At 42.0% G+C, this 17,139-nt stretch overlaps 1 protein-coding gene across 1 annotated transcript in view; it reads right to left on the reverse strand.

The window, feature by feature from the left end:
* Window positions 1-16,886, reverse strand: part of PIEZO2 (piezo type mechanosensitive ion channel component 2) — a 313,592-nt gene extending 296,706 nt beyond the window's left edge. The window contains exon 1 of the mRNA XM_033010613.2: window positions 16,594-16,886. Coding sequence (XP_032866504.2) covers window positions 16,594-16,702 — 109 coding nt within the window. The 5' untranslated portion in view covers window positions 16,703-16,886. The remainder of the gene's footprint in view (window positions 1-16,593) is intronic.
* Between the last annotated feature and the right edge of the window lie 253 nt (window positions 16,887-17,139).

Here is a 17,139-nt window from a genome sequence, read left to right on the forward strand (position 1 = left end):
AGTACGCATCTGACCCAGCACATGGTTATTTTCTGCATGTGCTATGCTGTCTCTCACCCTCAACCCAGCGGATGCCTTCAACAGTGCCAATCATGTTCTGAACCACGCAAACTGCTTCCGCGCCATTCCAGATTTAGCCATGGCAAATTTCTCTCTCACACATCATTGTGAACATATTTATTCTCTTTACAATTTTTATTAGCTTGTTTCATCTTATCGTGGCCAACTAGCTCTTTCACAGGTACTTTGGATTTGCTAACACATCCATGTGCAAAGACCTTATGAATGTTAAACCCTTCCATTTCTACTTCCTAGGAAGCCAGCAAAAAACATGATGCATATAATAGTCATAAAACTAATTTCAGATTTGTCAGGGTGCATTGAAAGTAACTACTTTCAAGTTATCATAACTCCATCGCATACCTAAGAAACGCATTTGGGGCTAAGTCTGATATTTTCCCCTACCTGTTAAATAATGGCAAAGGATTCTGATTTCTCTTACAGAAGCATCATTTAAATTATTAGGATATAATTGTTTGATATTATCACTTTCAGTTATTTTGACTCAAAGAAACCAGTCCTATCACATCTTTGCCATAATTATTTTTAAATTATAAGACAGTTCAGATAGCACTACCCATTCTATATTTGACTAATGTTATTTCCAAAAAAAGAAAACAGATGGTTACTGCGGGATGCTGACCACTCAAAACTCACAAGAAATCAATGCAAGATACACAGATTCAAATACTACAAGGTCAGAGCCATTTGTGTCAGAAAGAGTGTGGCCAGCAGGACTAGGGAAGCGATCCTCGCCCTGTACTCGGGCCTGGAGAGGCCGCACCTCGAACACTGTGTTCAGTCTTGAGCCCCTCTCTGCAAGAAAGACATTGAGGTGCGGGAGCGTGTCTGAAGGAGCTGGTGAAGGGTCTGGAGAACAAGTCCTGTGAGGAGCAGCTGAGGGAACGGAGGTTGTAGCGAGGTGGGTGTCGGTCTCTTCTCCCAAGTAACAACCCACAGGACAAGCGGAAACCGTCTCAAGTTTCGACAGGGGAGGTTTAGACCGGGTATTAGGAAAATTTCCTTCTCCAAACGGGTTGTTGAGCACTGGAAGAGGCTGCCCAGGGAAGTGGTTGAGTCACCATCCCTGGAGGCATTTAAAAGACATGCAGATGTGGCCTTCAGGGACATGGTTTAGTCGTGGACTTGGCAGTGCTGGGTTTACGGCTGGACTCAATGATCTTTGGAAAGGTCTTTTATAACCTAAACAATTCGATTTGATTCTGTAACACTTTTTATTATGTTACCTCTACCTTATTAGCAATTGATCTCTTAGAAGTGATCTAAATGTATAATGAGCTTAATTATACTATAATACAAACTGACAGACAGGGAGCTGGGGCACCTGCAATGAAAGATGTAATCTTCTCACAATTACCAACAAAAACACACAGAGGAAAGTGCAAAGGAGGGTATTAAATGATGGAGGCAATTTGCTTGTGTTTTTGTTCAGAACACTCAACATCCCTGAGGGCCCTGAATCTGCTATTCAAGATGCAACCAGACAGGAACAGCAAAAAAAATAAAAAAGAAGGAGGAAAAAAGCTATCTGCAAAGGCTACTCTGACAGCCTAAAGAATCTTTTTCCCTTGTACATGAAGAGAGATGATGATGTTACAGCCTGTGGCAGTGGACCTTGAAGGGCAATGTTTTCTACCAGGATTTTGATAAAAAAACAACATGAAACAAACAACTTCACTCTAATGTGCTAACAACAGCTCTGCAAACACCACTAATAGTATCTTCTCATGTAGTTCTGATTAAGCACTTCATGAAAGGCAGTTTTCTTCTTTTGTGCCCAAGACTGCATTCCTAATTTCTCTTTCTCCTCTGTTTGTGCCTACCCATGACATCATTAATTTATTGACATCATTTGTGGTCTTACACTAACCACAGACCGCTACTGCTGACTTTGAGGCTGAATCTCAGATATTTCTTATTTTAAGAAACAATCTAATTATTTAGAAACATACCTCGGAAATGAAGGGAATGACAAGCTGATCATTAGTTACCTCAAGTTACATAACAGCAAGAACAGTACTTTCTTTCTAATTTTGTTTTACATCTTCCTCGATTTACTCAACTTTGTTAAGACAAGATGGCATGTTATATGTTATCTAATTCATGGAATGAAGATACAGGTCTTTCTGAGTAACCTTCTGGCACTGGCAGCACTTGTGCTTGGACAATTGCCTAGGAAATCATTATTTTTTTAAAAAAAAAAAAAAAAAAAAAGAATGAATTAAAAAAAAGAAAAAGCCATTTGTATCATGCATTAAAGAATATGCTGACCTGAAAGGTGATATTTTAAAATTAATTAAGCAACCAAAGTGCAATCCTAGCTACCAACATCAACATGTCAAAGAATAAAACTATCAATTCTAGTAAAAAAATGTTACTAATAGAATTACCAGACCACATACTAAATGCACCACCTCAAGAGAAAAAAAAAAAAAAAGTATTATAAGTGAAAATAGCATAAGCTTAACTCGATTTACCTTACTACTTTCAGTAGTAACACAAGTTTGTAAAATGCTATTCTGTAGCATCCTCCTTCTCCCCACCTACGCAAGATTTTACCTGCTCCTTATGCACATACATGGAATGCAAACACTGTCAGGTCTGATTTGCAAAAAGGATGGGTATCCCCAGGAAAACATGATTCAGTAAATTACATGGAATCTGGCAATTCTGAGAGGCAGGCACATCTTCAGCTTTTTTCTGCTCCCACATGCTAGCAGAGGTACACACACTACTTGCTAGAATATCAGAAATACTTGAAAATTTGGTTATACAATTTTTATGAAACTCTAAAGCTAAAATTACCAGTATTTTTCTAGATCACTTTTTAAAACACACACTATCTTGATATTTCCCTGTACATACAAACATACTTTTTAAATGTTTTATGTTTAGAAAAGAAGGTGGTCTCACAATAAAACACCAGTTTGAGCAACAGATTAAATAGGCTGCCAAATTAGGCAACCAAATGAAAAGAATAATTGAGTGTGATGCTTCTGCAATGATGCTCAGATGACATAGTACATATTTTATTTGTAGCGTTGCAGGGGGGGGTGGTGGGGGGTGGTGGTGGTATTAATCTTTCAGAGAAGGGAAGGAGCAACAGATACAGTGAAAAATGCAAATGCTAAACTACAGGAAGACATGAGGACATTTCCCACCATTACAACAGTTAACAGCATAAATAGCCTTTAGAAAAGCGATCTGAGCAGCTACAAGTATACTACATCAGTTATTGTCTTCCATGTTGAAATGATGTTACCCAAGGGCAGACATGTACTGAACAGGAGAAAAAACAGTAGCTGCGTATAACTTCTGATATCAATAACTTGCCTTTTATCAAGTGATAATACACTACACACAATGAACAGTTCAACTTTTCATATGGTTAAACTGCAACTTCCGCCATGCTGCTTCTAGTTTGAAAGAGGTTAGGGAAGAGAATTTCCAATATACAGTAGGTTGACCCTCTAGATGTAAAACAGTTGACTAAACACTACAGCCAAAGAAATACATAAATCTTGCAGTTTTCAGGCAGAAATTTGGAAACAATTAATTCCACTGGATCTATAAAACCCAGTACAACAGACTCTGCAAATGACTAGCACCAAGTGTTTCATACATCCAAAACGCAAGCCAGATTTTCAAATACTTGTTTCAAAATTGCAACCCAACAGTAAAGTAACTACTGCTAAAAGTAATTTATCAATACTACATGACATGGAGATCATCTAGGAGAAAAGAATGCAATACAGAAACATGTAGAACTGATTTTTTCCTGTGGTATTAAAACAAATTAGCTGACAGTGATTTGCAGAATAACAAGAAATACTAATTAAAAATATTCAAGTATGTGACCATGATTACTGGGAAAATAATGCCAATAATTTACTGGCTAGTTAGCCCCTTAGAGAATGCCAGCATTGGACAGTTCTTGAAATTAAGAAGAAATGGTGTAGGTGTTGTATTAATTCATCATTCTGTTCACTGTAAGTCAGTGACAGATACCTGTTCCAATGTTACAGAACAACATTCATTAATAATCAGCACTTCCAGCTGAGAAACACAAGTTCAACCCTTCTGAGTTTTTGGATGCATATGGTATGTGTTAAGACACAGCAAATCAGAACATGCCCTACAGATACTGGCTGTGGTTAATTTATTTATTTTTAAAACCAAGAATGGAGAATTGCACTCTGAGATTTGAGGTACCAGTGAGTTCAGAGAAAGACTGAAAAAACAAACCCTCACAGCAGGATTTCCAAGACTCACTGGTATACAGTTTAGAACCAAAAGTCAAAAGCCATAACCAGAACATCTTGAAGAACACACTTATGCATCTAATTTCATGAGAGGAGAGTGTAGAATTTATGGTAAAGACTAAATACTTTGGTCCTTAAATCAAAAACAAGACAGAAATTTAAAAAAAAAAAAAAAAAAAAAAAGCAAAAAAACAACAAACAAACAAACAAACCAACCATCACTATAAGGCCATCCAAGCACTGGAAGAGCTTGTAGGCCTCCATTCTCAGAGACTTTCAAAACCCAACAGGAAAAAGCCCTGAGCAATAATGTTTAAATGCAGTGTTGCACTGAGCAGGAGACTGAAGAAGAGACCTCCTCAGATGCCTTCCAGCCTGCGATGCTACAAAGAGGGAAACACAAAAATGGACCAGAGCCCATCCTGCAATCACCCCAGAAACCTGGCATGGGAGCAGCAGCCAACCTCAACTGCTTCAAAAGAATGTATGAGAAACCCAGACTGAGTAACTATGGAATTACTCGCCCCAGAGGAGAACATTATTCTTTCTCCTCAAAACAGATGCTTGTTTCAGTGACTTAGCTATCTCATTCTTTTTGATTTTTTTTTTTTTTTAAAGCTGCTGCATTCTTTTATCAGTGTATTTCAACAACAACTAACATGCATTAATTATGCAGGCGGGACACTCTGGTAATGAGATTTTCTTGTTCCTTCCAGTTTGCAATATTATGTAGTGCTGGAACAATCATACTACTTTTCCATTTCAAGGCCAACAGGAAAACAGTTTCATCCACAGGGGAAGAAACAAACGGAATTCCCCCAAATACAGTAACAGTAAATACAGGCAGGAAATAACCTGATAGGCATCATCTGCAGTTCTAGCAACACCAACTGCTTCATCCTCCGGGACACACTAATGACCATTTGGGACCTTCTGCCATTTCCTTACTATTGCCACTATAGCTCAGCACTGAGCAGCCAAGTTGCAGGAAACAAGACTTGCATATTAGTTCTGTTCTGCATTTTAATGTAGACTTCTCCATGGGAAGGAATCAACGTAAATGACTAGGCCAACCCTCATTTCTAGACCCTCAAAATGGCACAGTGGGGTTGTGTTACAGACTGCATGTCTGTATGCTATGATAAAAATGCAGATATCAGGAGTGGCCTATTGAGGCTGACAGAAGTTGACAGTGGCTTATTTCACATAAGGTTACTGTATCTTAAAGTCATTTTTGCTTAAAATTGCAGTGGTACAATAAACTGGAAGAATCTTTTTAAACACACATAAAAAGAGTATGCTTACTTTTGCTTTCAGCAAATTAACAAGAAATATATTTGTAGACGTCTTCAAGCAACTGTGATGCTGTATCTGCAGATGACAATTAAAAGCTGTGAAAAACAGGTTTTGATGTTTATGGACACTAATGGGCATAATGATTAAGTTTGTTCACTCAGTTCATTAAGAACAAATGGCTGACAGGTTAAACACTACAGAAGGGTGTTTTAAGATACATTATATCATTAAAATTGTATTTATACACAGTATTTCTTTTATTTTGCCTGCGAGTATACACACAGACATTGTGTTTCAAGGTAAAACAAATCAAAAGATTAGAACTTGGGGTTGAAAGTTGTACTGCATCAAGGAAGTGTAAAATAGGATCACTTTTCTCAGAGTTGGTATTTCTGTCACGGCAAAGGCACCACTTACAGAAGAGTGATGGAAAAGAACTGTCACTGAATGGTAATCCTTCAAAACATTATAGGGACCGCTGTTAAGAGCAACCAGCCGTTAAACAATGAGATTAAGTCAATTATTGGATTTATTTCAAAAGCAGGTGGGAGTACACTGAAGGCTTGTGTGGTACAGACTAAATATGACTAGTGTGGCTGACAAGGTTTTTCTCCCCCATCCACTGTGTCTCTTGTGCTGTATCTTAAAGAATATGAAGGCCATTTCATCTGAGAATAAGGAAAGTGAAGCTCTGAGCTAAACTGTATGATTTGCCAAGCTGACAAGCATGGCAGTAGGCTCATATAAGGAAGACTTTTGAACACAACTATACCCCATGGAAATTACAGGCGCTTCCCAAGGGGCAAGAAGAGAAATGCATTTTTATAGTAGTATGGACACATACCTTATTGCCCAACAAAGATCAAAGGTGCTGACCAATATACTATATGGTAAGAAGAGTGTCAAAGCTTAGGAAAAGAAAGATGTGTCATGTTAGGCAAGGAGAAGCTCATTTATCACAGAAGTAAATCACAGAGTTCCCCTAATCAGTAAATGTATGAAAATAGTTAATAAAACATCTTTAAAACCATAGGAGAGGCGTTTGTTCTGTTCTCTGAGAAGAGACCTGATCAGACTTCAGAAGAAAACAACCAACGAGGTCAGAGAAAATGTGACAAAGTCTATATAGAGGTTTATAAGAAGAAATATCAGGAAAAGCATGAACTATGGAGATTAATGTATTTCCTGTTGAAACATATTTTCACAAAGAGACAAATAAACACAGTACCACACTGGGGGCTTTTTTTGATCAGTTATACACTGAAATGATGGAAGAAAGTGCTATATCTTATCGTTACCAGAAGCCTTGTTTTTAAGAACAGTGCAATGGCATTTTATCCAAAGCATTTTTTTTTTTTTTTTTTTTTAAGATGGCTGTTGATTTCCTTTCAATTTAGAGAAAATAAGCTATGGAAGTGGTATTTATTATTTACATAGCACTATACTGCAAATACATATGCCTAGCTAACAAATAAGAGAGATGGGTCAGACATCACAGATCTTTGTTCTCTAAATTGAACAGTGATTTGAGGTGTGTTAAATGTCTAGAGAAGAAAGAAGAAAGAATGAATCAAAAAGATCATGCAGCTTGTCTGGCTGGTAACCATGTATCACAACAGAATTTCTATGACGGATAGCACTACAACCTGAAGAAAACAATTTTATAATATAGCATTTAGAAAAGGTATAAATATTTCTCTACGATTTGCTACACAGAAACATACAATTATTGCCATCAAATAAAATGTTGATGTTATCAATGGCTCATGCAAAAATATAGAAAGTAGTTATAATTCAATGCTTGCAACTCAAAGTGCAGTGCTTCTAAAAGATGCTCTGAAATACACATGTCCCAGAAAGTCTGATCTCTGACAAAGTTTCAAAAGGTTAAAACATGTAGTTTCTTTTAGGTTGTTGTCTGGTAGAAGTGGATGGAAGTATGTATCTGTGTCAAAAAACGCAGTGTTATTAAGGAATACAATAGGACAGGTCTTTAAAATTCTAAGCACTGAGTGAAGGACCGATGAATTGAAACACATTTTAGCAATCACACTACAGCTATGAATACTGTTTAACAATACTCTCATAGAAGTAGGCCAACAAAACGACAACATGAACTAATATTTATTTATGGTAGTAAAAGTTCTCTACATAAATCAGGATTTGTGGAGACAAATTTCCCTCTCTTGCCTTTGGCTTATGAATTCATCTATTCTCAGTGACCAGGAAACTGCTATTCTGAAAGATGCCATAAAAAGCCACAAATATAACAAGGGAAGAAAAACGTAACACAAACAGGTGCAGACACTATGCAAACATTTTGCATGTTCCAGACACTTTCCAATGTATGGGCATGTATTAAAATGAAATTCAGTACTTGCTTACTAGAGGTTAGCAGGTGATTTCATAGACAAGCAAATCAACAGTATCAGTAACATGTAATGCTGTAACGAGCATCACATTTTACAGTTGGAGATTTTTCAATCTGAAGAAAAGCTTACTTTCCGATCACAACATTGGGGGTATTCTGGCAATCCAATACCTTTCACTGATCATTCCTTTCTGAGCCTTTGCAACCTCAATCTGCATTTAACAAAAGCTAAACTAAAGTTAAAGGCTAAGCATATACTTGCAACATGGAATACCTGACTGCTAGCAAAAGGTGTTTAATATTCCTCAAATTACCCAGAACCTAATTTCTCTAATAGCATGTCTTTTACCAAAAAGCCCCATAAGCATACAGTTTACTGAGTGGTATTAGCATGACTAGGGAAGACAGCACTTGTTTAGCATCTCTTTACCCGCATAGAGTCTGCGTATCCTTCAGCACAGTGAGAATCCTGAACGCACCCCATTATCTGTTAAGGAAATAATTTTCAGTTTCCCATGCAACTTCTGAACACGGGGTAGAATCAACCCTCACTCTAATACCACTTAAATACTTCAGTTTTAAGTTATGGTTCTGTCAAGCTACATTAACAAATTAGTGGCTTAGAAACAGTAGACAGAATATGTAATGTCTGCAATCCCATGCTTTATAATATTTTGCCAAAAAGGGTGTGATTAGTGTATCGCTCAGAAACACACAGACTCACTTCTTTAAGTTTTAGTTCATTTTCAAAAGAGCCTCCAAGCTGAGGACTACATGAATGAGCTCAGAGAAGTACTACACTGCGCTCTCTAATGATTCAAATTGTAAAAGTATAGCGTCCTAAAACTCTTTATTTATGAGGAAGGCAGATTTACATAATCCTCATCCCTTTCTCTTCAGAACTGGACAATTGATAGGAAACTCAGAGCTGTTAATTTCTACAGTTAATCTTAACGGTTGATTTTATGCCTTGCAAATGTTATTCTAAAGCGTTAGAGTAAATAGAACACTAGACTGTTGTTGATTTAAGTGATTATACATACTTTTTCCCATCCAAGGGATTATTTACTAAGGCAACAAACCCAAAACGAATTAAAGAGTGCTCCTTTTTATTCAGGGCGGAGTTCACCAATGGAATTCATTGCTACAGGATATTATCAAAACTAACACTGCAGCTTGGAATTAAAGATATAAAAGAAATTAAGATACAGAATAGCAACCTTAATGCGACATTCAGGTTTTACAACTGCCTACTCAAGACAGGAAATGGACAGGTAAGACTCTCAGGAGAAGAGGAGAAGTGCATTAATTCAACCACATCCTGAACGTAATGCCTCAAAGGATACGCTTCTAAGAAGCACACCAAAATAAAGATATTTTATAATTCAACTCATGGACTTTTTTTTAAATAACATTCAAAATCTTAAGATGGTTTATCTGACAAAATAAACCCCAGTATACCAGTTTCTCAGTACAAGAATCAGAGGACTCTGTCACTAATATTCCTGTCGACAACACCTGCATTTTTTCTGAAAACTTATCTGCATTCTTCCAGCTTCTGACCTGCTTAGCTTCAGAGATCTGTCAAGATGAGAGCAGGAAGACCTGTGATCACCACAAAAGTAATGTTACAGAAAACTTTTACCCTACAATTGATCCTAGAACCTGGATTGATTTTGTTACAATTACTGGTCAATCTGCTGCAAGCACAGAAAAAAAAAAAAAAAAAAACCAACAAAAATCACCAATCAGCCTTTTACTAGCTTAGCAAGTCATACTTACAATACCTTTAGAATTGCCTAAATATATTATAAAGGCTTGTACAGTCTACTTGACTACACATACTTTTTCACTAATTAGCACTTCCTAACATCATTCTTCATGATAGAAAGCAAACGGCCTGCTCCTTAGAATGCTGCAGTCCAACAGGAGAAAGCAGTTACTGATGTTCTTCAAGTGAAACATTATCCTCAAAATAAGACACTTCAGCTTCACATGGGCTATCATTTCAATGTGAACAAAGAAAAGAGACGTAAAGAAGAAAAGCTGGAGTGCAAATATCCAGCAGCTTTACATGCAAGTAAAAAGGATTTTACTGGTCTGAAGGAGTGCATCGCTTGAAGTTCCTCTCAGATATGATCCATTTAATGACACTCAATTCCAAGAGCCCTTTTAGCAGCACCAGCCATTGTGAAGTTGGCTTGCTTTTGCCAGCATTTGTAATTCCACTACTCCAACAGTCATGGTGGTAAAGCTGCAGCACAAAATTATTTTAGTGCTGTAGTGGTTAAAACTGTTGCACTCTGTCCCCCCCAGCCTGCTGTCAAACAATTTTTGTTTCCCACATTTTCAGACTTTTAGCAAACTACCTGAAATGAGAGAGCACTGTGGCTACCCATGTACAGGTGCAATAACAGTACCATTATCTTCCCTGACCTCCCTCAGAAACATCCTCAGAAAAAATGAGCTATCTGTTCCCAAAATACATACAGTTCTGTCATTTCACACTGTGATTTGACTGCTTTAATTAAAAAAACAGAATATGGCTCAGTGTTGTACCTGCAGTTTAAAAGACAGAGAGGGAATTTCATGCATGACCCAATTTGCAACTGATACCCGTGAGCTCCAGTGCTACAAATAAAGGGTTCAAATGCTTTCCAGTTCCTACGGTCACCAGGCGAGTTGTTCACCTTCTCCAAGTAACTCTCTCCAACCAGCTGCCTCCCACTGATTTCCATTCCAAAGTTCAACACTGTCTGTGGAACAAGTTACCTACCAGGCAAGCCCTAAGCCCTTTCTGGGTTTATCTCATCTTAACCATTAAGTGGATTCAAACCACTTAACAAAATGGGTCGGATAAATAACTAGAGGTGGTAAGTACTTAAGGAGAATCATTTCATTCCCATTTTTTGCAGGATGCATCTTTAAATAGAGTTTCCCAGCCTGAGTGCTAGGGGGGAAGCAGAAGCAGTCAACCCAAAATGGATATTACAGAAGAGAGCGAGCACTGTGCTTGCGGGCAACTGTTGCCTCCTCACTCTCCCCAAAACACTTTTCTCTGGATCTTAATTGACCTAAGTTGGAAGCCACAGAGATTGAAATGACATATACGTTTTGTGCACAAAAAATTCTAACCCTGTGCCTACAAACCTGGAAAATCTTGCTCCTGCAAGGTTGTATATATTTCTTCCTCTTGACACCTTTCACCTGCTCACACTGAACTAGGCAAAACTTCCTTTAATAAAAGCCAGATAAGTTTCTAAAACATTTGAAGAGGGAAAGGAAACCCAACACCCATCTTAACATCTCTTGTGCAAACTGGCATCCAAGTTTTGGTTGTTTTTTTGTTTGTTTGTTTTGTTTTGTTTTGTTTTTTCAGCATGCTACCCATTAAGGGGTTCCTAGACTTTTTGCTGCCGTGGCTAACATTTTTATGAGTGTTCTGGGACAACAACAGAGTTTTAAAATGTAACGGGAAGTCTCTGTGAATCTCTCTCATATGGTTCCCAATTGCTCTTCTCAGTACATCATAATAAATATTCCCCATTGCCACCACAATGGGAAAAAATAATATATATTAAAAAAAAAAAAAAAAAGAAGAAGAAAAATCAGTTTGATCTCTCTTTGCCTTCTTTTCAGTAATCGGTCAATCTTAGAGCATAACAAGCAACACTCTTACTGACTATGCAAAGCTTATTTGAACTTTAAACACATGTCAGAGTTTTTTAATATATATCTATACACACATATCCACACATAGATAATGTCACTACACAAATTACTCTCTAGTCTGAACCATCCTGCATCACAACTTGCTCTCTCATCACCTTAACATCTCCTGTACAGACAGACACATAAAAATCATTCCATCGTCTGAAAACTGCAACGCAATGTCATATTGTACCATCATTTTTAAACAGCCAGCTCCAGTGAAATCAATGACAAGCACCCAAAAAATAATCCAAGCATGATATGGTTCACTGCCTCCACAGAGATGCCTTGATATTATACAGCTGTCCAACTTATTCTATCTATAGATAATGTGAAGAGTAATAATTAACAGCAAGAACACATACAGGGATGTATTGGATTCTGAAATACTCTTTAAAGCACACACTTTTAACAGCATTTCAGTACCTGCTAATGTAACAATGCAGATATTTCCCTTCCAAAGTTTTCATCAATACTTGTTAATTTGGGGATAAAAGTCAAAGAGCACTCAAGCATGCTGGAATCTACCTTTTCCTTCCAAAGCAGAACAAGGACCTCAGTCCCTCTGAGATGCTTCCAACAACTGAATATATGCGTTTTTGAACGTACTGTGTGTGTTTTAAAAAATATTCTCTGTAACATATCACTTATAACCTGACGAAATGATCATTCCGATTCATTCAAGATCACTCTGATGAATCATGGTCACTGAAAGAAGAAATAAAAGCAAATCCTGCTATTTACCAGTTCAAAGATTTGGCTTGAAGGAACAAGTGACAAATTTCAACTAATATCTGAACTCTGTTGAAGTATTTTCTTTTTACTTGCCATCACTTACCAAACACTGATACCTGTGCTCACACCCTCAAAAAAACAAAACAAACAAAAAAACAACTTTCTAGAAGCTCCTACAATTTTACTTCATCTGGGTCAAAATTCAAGAGTTTAGAAAGCAAGTGTAACGTCTCAGAAGTGCTTTGGCCAGGCAGCTAGCTCACCGAAGCCGATTTCCTGGCAACACACAATCCAGCAGCATCAGTCAAAAACCAGAGAAATCTGTTCTCTCTTAGCATTTTTTCCCAGCACCCCATTTGAAAATAATAGTATTTTGCTTAAAAGAAAACTAATGAATTGTGTGTGAAGCAAAACAATTGGAAGCAGAATAATTAAAAATTGTTATCAAGTGATGTAAACCACAACTTTGTGGTTCAAGTCTTTATAAACCAAAGAAAGCAATTAGCAAAAGATTGTTCTGATGCCTTACTTCAGAGAGACAAATCACATTTTGCATATTTCAGGTTCATATGAGTAACAAAAAAAAAAAAAGACAGGCTCATGCCAAGGCTCAAGCTTTAAAAAACAAAACACAAAAAGCCCACTTCCCACCACCAGTGCCAAAAGCTTCCTCTCCTCCATTTTATCATTTGTTTTTTCAGCATTGTACTACTACAATACAGGAAAATATCACATTGCAGTAATCTCACTAAAAAAAAACAACACCAGACCCAATTCTCCCTGTCTTACTACAGAACACAGTATATTATTTGCAAGTAAATTTCACATTACGGTGAGTTATCATTTAAGCTCTAGATTCACGTCAGATTGAACGTAAGATTTTGTCACGAAAATAACATGATGGTGGATCAACTCTGAAGTCATGAGCCTACAATCAGCTTTTGTATCTCCAAAGTCTTTCATTCTGTACATGTTACATTTCCTGGCTTCAGCAGACACTTAACACATATCATTCCTGAGCTTTAAATGGATACATCTAGGCTTACCTGCACAAGATTACACTCTTCAGTGCTACAAATCTGATCCTAAAAAATTTGTGTTTTCTCAGTCATATGCTACTAATCAATGCTTGGAAATAATTTCATACCAGCAAAGATAACTAGCGCTAGTATAAAGTTTTACTTACCTTTAAAATAAAGTATTTAAAGTATTAAGGATTTAAAACATTAACCATTTTTTTAAGTATTTAAAGAATCAATCTTCCAGCTTAGCAGATGTGTTATTTTTAGTGAGTTTGCCACAGCTGCCACTGCCCTCCACACACCTTGGCAGGGCTCTCCACCCTTCTTACTTTCTACTCTTAGAAACAGAAAATCAAATTATATCGCAAGAACTACAGTAATCTAGCATTTTAAAATCCCACCCGGACAGATTCTGAACCAAAAGAACAACTCTGTATTTCTACCCTTTTGGCACTGCCAGACACATTTTACTGCCCAGACAGGGGTTAGGAGACACAAGGCATCTCTCTGCGCAGCGAGTCCTCATGGCAGCTTTTCAGCTGCGGATGTAACCTCACCGTAAGTCATACAAAAAACCATCGCTCTGATATATGAGCTCTAAAAAGCCTTTTTCCAGAAGCCCATGAAACACTTCCTTGATGCTTTGGAAAGGAGGAGGGTATTGGCTTAGGGATAACTCAGGTGCAGACACAAGAAAAGTGGAGAAGTGAAGCAGGCTGAACTAAGTTTCACCCTAACGAGGACTCTGATAACAGCTTGTAAAGGGGAAGACAGTAACACCCACAGACACCGTGAATTAAGGTAAGAGAGGAGCTGTTTGTCAGCTGTTTGCCGATTCTTCTCTCAAATCCAACTGAACAAGATCACCAGGTCCAAAACCAAAAGCTCTGCAGTGGGATTTCTTTTTCATACTCAAGACGGGAAGTCCCTCCTTCAGGTTTTATATTTCGATTAATCTTCAGATGAGTAAGATTTATGACCATAAGCAATTCATGACAACATCAGTTCTCATCTGTGGAGGTATTACTGCAATGCGAAAGTACCTCTGCAATACCAAATACTAGGAATCGGGACAGCAAAACAATTTTATCTGAACTTGCTTTGATACAGAAAGTTTGGCAAGAACCAGACTGAGCACCTGACAGAACAATACCTCTACTATTTTAATACCACAGCTAGACATTATGTTATTAGAGTAATATAAAAAAATTCCACCTGGACACAATTTCTTTTCTAGAATCTTTCCTTCTCCCCATGTGTCTTTCCAACAAATGCATCCTCATCCATAATCCAACCATCTTTCGTAAGTTTAACGAAAATACTGACGGGGCTCAACAGGTTTCAAACAGAGGGTGCCCTGTGCCCAACCCCTGGTACTGAAACACCTGCCTGGCACCACCACCCCCCCGGTCCTGAGGGGGCCCCGCCGCCTGCCCCGGCCACCACCACCCAGCTCCTCCGCACACCGGCCACCAAGGCACCGACACCCAGCCGCACAGGGACGGCCTCTGAGGAGGCGGGGGCCCCCCACCTGCCACCACGGGCCCGGGGAGCTGTGGCCTACCCAGCCCCAGCGGTGGCCACCAAGCACAGGGCTGGGCGCCTGCAGGGAGGTCACGGGCTTCGGAAAGGGCGAAAAATGGGTGCAGGTGCTGGCAGTGGGCTAAAAAGCTGCCTCCATCTCACCTTTCGTACAACCCCGCTAACAGGACCCGCCAGACCGCCTCAAGCGAAGCGATGGGGGAAGAAAGTGCGTTTTCATTCCCAGTCCGTGAAAGCAAAAGGGGCCGCGCACCGCCGGGCACCAGGTAGCGACCTGGGCCCCGCACGCCTCCGGCGGGGCTGAGGATGGGATCCGCGTCCTCCTTCCCGGAGGAGAAGTCGGAGGCAGCGGAGGGCACCTGGAGCGAGGGCGCCGGGCACCTCCCGGGCGGGGTGGAGGGAAGATGCCGAAATGGAGAGGCGCCGGCCGGGCCACCACGGGGGCTTGTCAAGGGCAAAGCCCTGGGAAGGCTGCGTGTTTCGAGGGGGGGGTGGGGGGGGGCGCTGGGCAGCCCTATCCTGGGAGGCTGGCGAGGCCGCCCGGAGAGCTGCGCCCCTGAGGCTGGGAGCCGGCCCCCGCGGCCCCCGCGCAGCCGGGAAGGGGCTGGCGGCGGCCGCGCAAGGTGCGGCCGGCACCGCTCCGCCGCCCGCGGAGGATGTGCGGCGCGGGGCTGAGCGCCGAGGGGTTTCCTTTTCGCGCCGCGCGGGGCGTGGGCATCACCCCAGCCCCCGCTTGCCCACCCTCCTCCCGGCCCGGCCGGCACCAGCCGCCCGCCGCCACCGCGGCTTTCGAGGCGAGCCCGTCGTCCGACCGATCTAACGAGCAATCGTTGCTTGGTCAGAGTTTTATTTCCAAATTGTGCGGAGGGCATGGATTAATATTAACATATTCACCCGTGGCTGGGCACCACGGTTTCTCCATCCAAGAATAATTCGTTTCTTGGATGGCCGCCTGCTAAATAACGCGATTTAATAGACTGAAATTTCTCTCTCTCGAAGTAAGAAAAATCCCCCTCCTGAAAACCTCCCGTAAATGAGAGAATTGCTCCTTCTAAAAGACGCTCGCTCCCCGCTTTGACAAAGCACGCCCGAATCCCTGACAAGGCAGAGGAACCTGAATGCCGGGGGGGGGGGGGGACGAGCACTGAACCCTCCTCTCTCTCTTACGCCTTCCCCGGGGCCGCGGGCACCGGAGCCAGCGGCAGTTTTTCGGAGCGAAGAGCCGCGGAGCCCCGCGGAGCCGGTGCGCGGCAGCGAGCAGAGCCCCGCCACACGTGCGAGCCCCGCACCCCCGGGCGGACCGCAACGACAACAAAAAAAAACAATAACAGCGACAACAACGACAGCAAATATCGAAGAAATGAGGGGTGAATTTTAAAGAAATAAGGGGTGAGCTTTAAGGGGTGAATTTTAAAGTTGCTTGCGGCAACAGCGGCATGGGGGAGCCGCCGCCGCCGCCGCGAAGGAGCGCGGAGCATCCCCCACGCCACCGGCCCTGCGGGCAGCGAGCACGGTGCCGCGGCCCCGGGACGCGCACCCGCCCGGCGGCCCACGGGCGGAGGGAGGGACGTACCGGCAGTCAGGCACACGGGCAGGAGCAGCCGGAAGGTGAGCCCGCACACCACCTCGGTGGCCATCGCGGCGGGGCGGGGGTCGCGGCCGGCCGGCCGGCCGGGGAGCATCGCCCTCTCTGCGCGCCACCGCCGCTCCTAGGGCCGCCCGTGCGCGGAGCCGCCGCGGCGGCGGAGCATCGCCCGTCCCCTCCTCGCCTCGCCTCGCCTCGCCTCAGCCGCGCCGCCTCACGCCTCCCGCCGCATCCCGGCGGCAGCCCATGCAGCCAGCGCCGCGCCGCACCCCCGGCCCGGGCCACGCACACGCCCGCCCCCTCGGGGCTCCCCCCCCGCCCTCCCTCCCTCCCTCCGCCGGCAGCGCGGAGCGGCCGCCCCCCCGCCCCGCTCCCACCCCCCCCCCCCCCCCCCCCGCGCCCGCCGCCCCGACGGCGCGGGCCCAGCCGGCGGCACCCCCACCGCGGCGCGCCCCGCGCGATCAAACTTCCCCACGCCACGCCACGCCACGCCCCGCTGGGGCCGGGCCGGGCCGCGCCTCGAGGGGGCCGGGC

The sequence above is a fragment of the Tyto alba genome, unplaced genomic scaffold (genome assembly GCF_018691265.1).
Source record: "Tyto alba isolate M040663 unplaced genomic scaffold, T.alba_DEE_v4.0 Super-Scaffold_27, whole genome shotgun sequence".
NCBI classification, from domain to species: domain Eukaryota; kingdom Metazoa; phylum Chordata; class Aves; order Strigiformes; family Tytonidae; genus Tyto; species Tyto alba.